The 1,933-nt window shown below is 37.1% G+C and overlaps 1 protein-coding gene across 1 annotated transcript; it reads left to right on the forward strand.

Annotated features, from left to right (window-relative positions):
• Positions 1 to 337: 337 nt before the first annotated feature.
• OR11A1 (olfactory receptor family 11 subfamily A member 1) lies at positions 338 to 1,363 on the forward strand. Its single transcript, XM_073224309.1, is given in 5 exon segments — positions 338 to 423; positions 425 to 638; positions 640 to 802; positions 805 to 1,181; positions 1,184 to 1,363. Coding segments are annotated over 5 exon segments (1,020 nt in total).
• Positions 1,364 to 1,933: the final 570 nt, after the last annotated feature.

Raw genomic sequence — 1,933 nt, forward strand, 5'->3', positions numbered from 1 at the left:
GGTTGGTTATACAGAGTAGGATGTGAAATTTATTATATCATAGAGATATTAGATTGAACTAATAGGCTAAAGGGCTCTGAAGACAGAAATTGTGAGCTTGGATAAACTCCCTTGAGCTTCGAAGAACATGCAAATTAAAGAATGTAAAGAAGGATAGGAGGTGGAGAAGGAGTAAGCAATTAAAAAGGGGGACAGATGAAGACTTGTGTAAATGACTCTTGTTTTAAGGACTTAATTTCTTTTGTATTAGCCCTAACTTAGGCTTGTTATGGAAGCTATAAAGACACGCCAAAATATTTCACCATCACTGAGAAAAGCAGAATCTTGTATGATCCACATGGAAATTGTTTATTTCAGAAACCAAACTGTTACTGAATTTGTCCTCCTTGGTTTCCATGACATAGCCAAGCCACAACTCCTTTTCACTATTCACTCTCACCTATGCCTCCATCATCATAGTGAATATGCTAATCACTGTGGCAGTGGTTAACTTCCAGAGGCTCCATATGCCCATGTATTTATTCCTGGCTAATCTTTCCTTCCTGGAGATCCTCTATACCTCCACAGTGGTCCCAAATATGTTGGAAGTTTTCTTGCAGAAAGCACCTGTCTCTGGTTGCTTGCTCCAGTTTTTTTTATCTTTGGTTTCTAGCCTCAGCTGAGTGCTTTATACTGGCTCTCATGGCATATGATTGCTACCTAAAAATATTCTACTTACTCCTGATGGTGTCCAGATAGTGCCTGGGGCTGGTGGTCATAGCCTGGCTTTCTGGATTCATGGTAGATAGGTTGCTTGTGGCCCTATGGCCCAGTTGAGTTTCTGTGGCCTCAATCACATTCACTACTTTTAGTGTGACTTCATGCCTTTGATAGGCCTAGCCTGATCAGATCCCAGGATAGCCCAGATGACAAGATTAATTTTCTCTGTGGTCTGCTTCACTGTTCACTTAGGACTGACTGTGACATCTTATGCCTGAATCATGGGAGCTCTGCTGAGAGTACTGCTGATCCCAGCAGTCAATTTCTGAATATGCTCCTCCCTCCTAGCTGTAGTGAACACATTCTGTGGAACTCTCATGGTCTTACACATTGCACCCTCTGCTGTCCATTCCTAGCTTCTCTCCAAGGTCTTTGCCCTGCTCTACACTATGGTTTCCTGTCTTTCCAATCTTGTGACCTATAGATCCTGAGGAATAAGGAAGTTCATCAGGCACTATAGAGGCTTCTCTACATTAAGCATACTGAAACCCTTGATGGAAGGAGGATGGTGGAGAAGATTATATGTGGACTTTGGACATTTCTTATTGGGGTGTCTTCCAGGATTGATTGGGGAGGAACAATTTTGTTCTATTCTAACATTTAACTCTGTAAAACATTGTATATGTCCTCTAAAAATGAGATGGTAGAATAACAGTTTTCAAGTGCGAACATAAAAATTTATGCTTTTATCTTTTATTATTCATTTATTAACTAGGCTATGCATATTTAATATTTAATATAGAAAATAGATATAGAAGAAACAGAAACACAAAACAAGCCTAGAAATATTAGCTACTTGTATGTATGTAGATACATTATATGCATAACAAGTTGGATCATGGAAGTTTGTAATCTGATTTTCCACTGAATAATATGATGTCTTGAACATCTTTCTCTTACAGTGAGTATGTACTTATTTATTCTCCTGGGCTTTTTAGTATAAACATGACTTGTTCATATAATCTTCTATTGTGGTAATTTTTATGTTATTCAATTCTTTTACCATGCAAATATAGTTTAAAACCATATTTTCCTACAACAAATTCTTAGGGGTTGAATTGCAGGTCTAAGGATATATCTATTATTAAAAATTTAAAGGTGAATCCAATTTAATTTATATTTTTAACATTTTTATAGTAGAAAATTCAAACATACACAAAAGTAGAGAGAATAC

This window comes from Manis javanica, chromosome 16, assembly GCF_040802235.1.
Source record: "Manis javanica isolate MJ-LG chromosome 16, MJ_LKY, whole genome shotgun sequence".
Taxonomy (NCBI): Eukaryota; Metazoa; Chordata; class Mammalia; order Pholidota; family Manidae; genus Manis; species Manis javanica.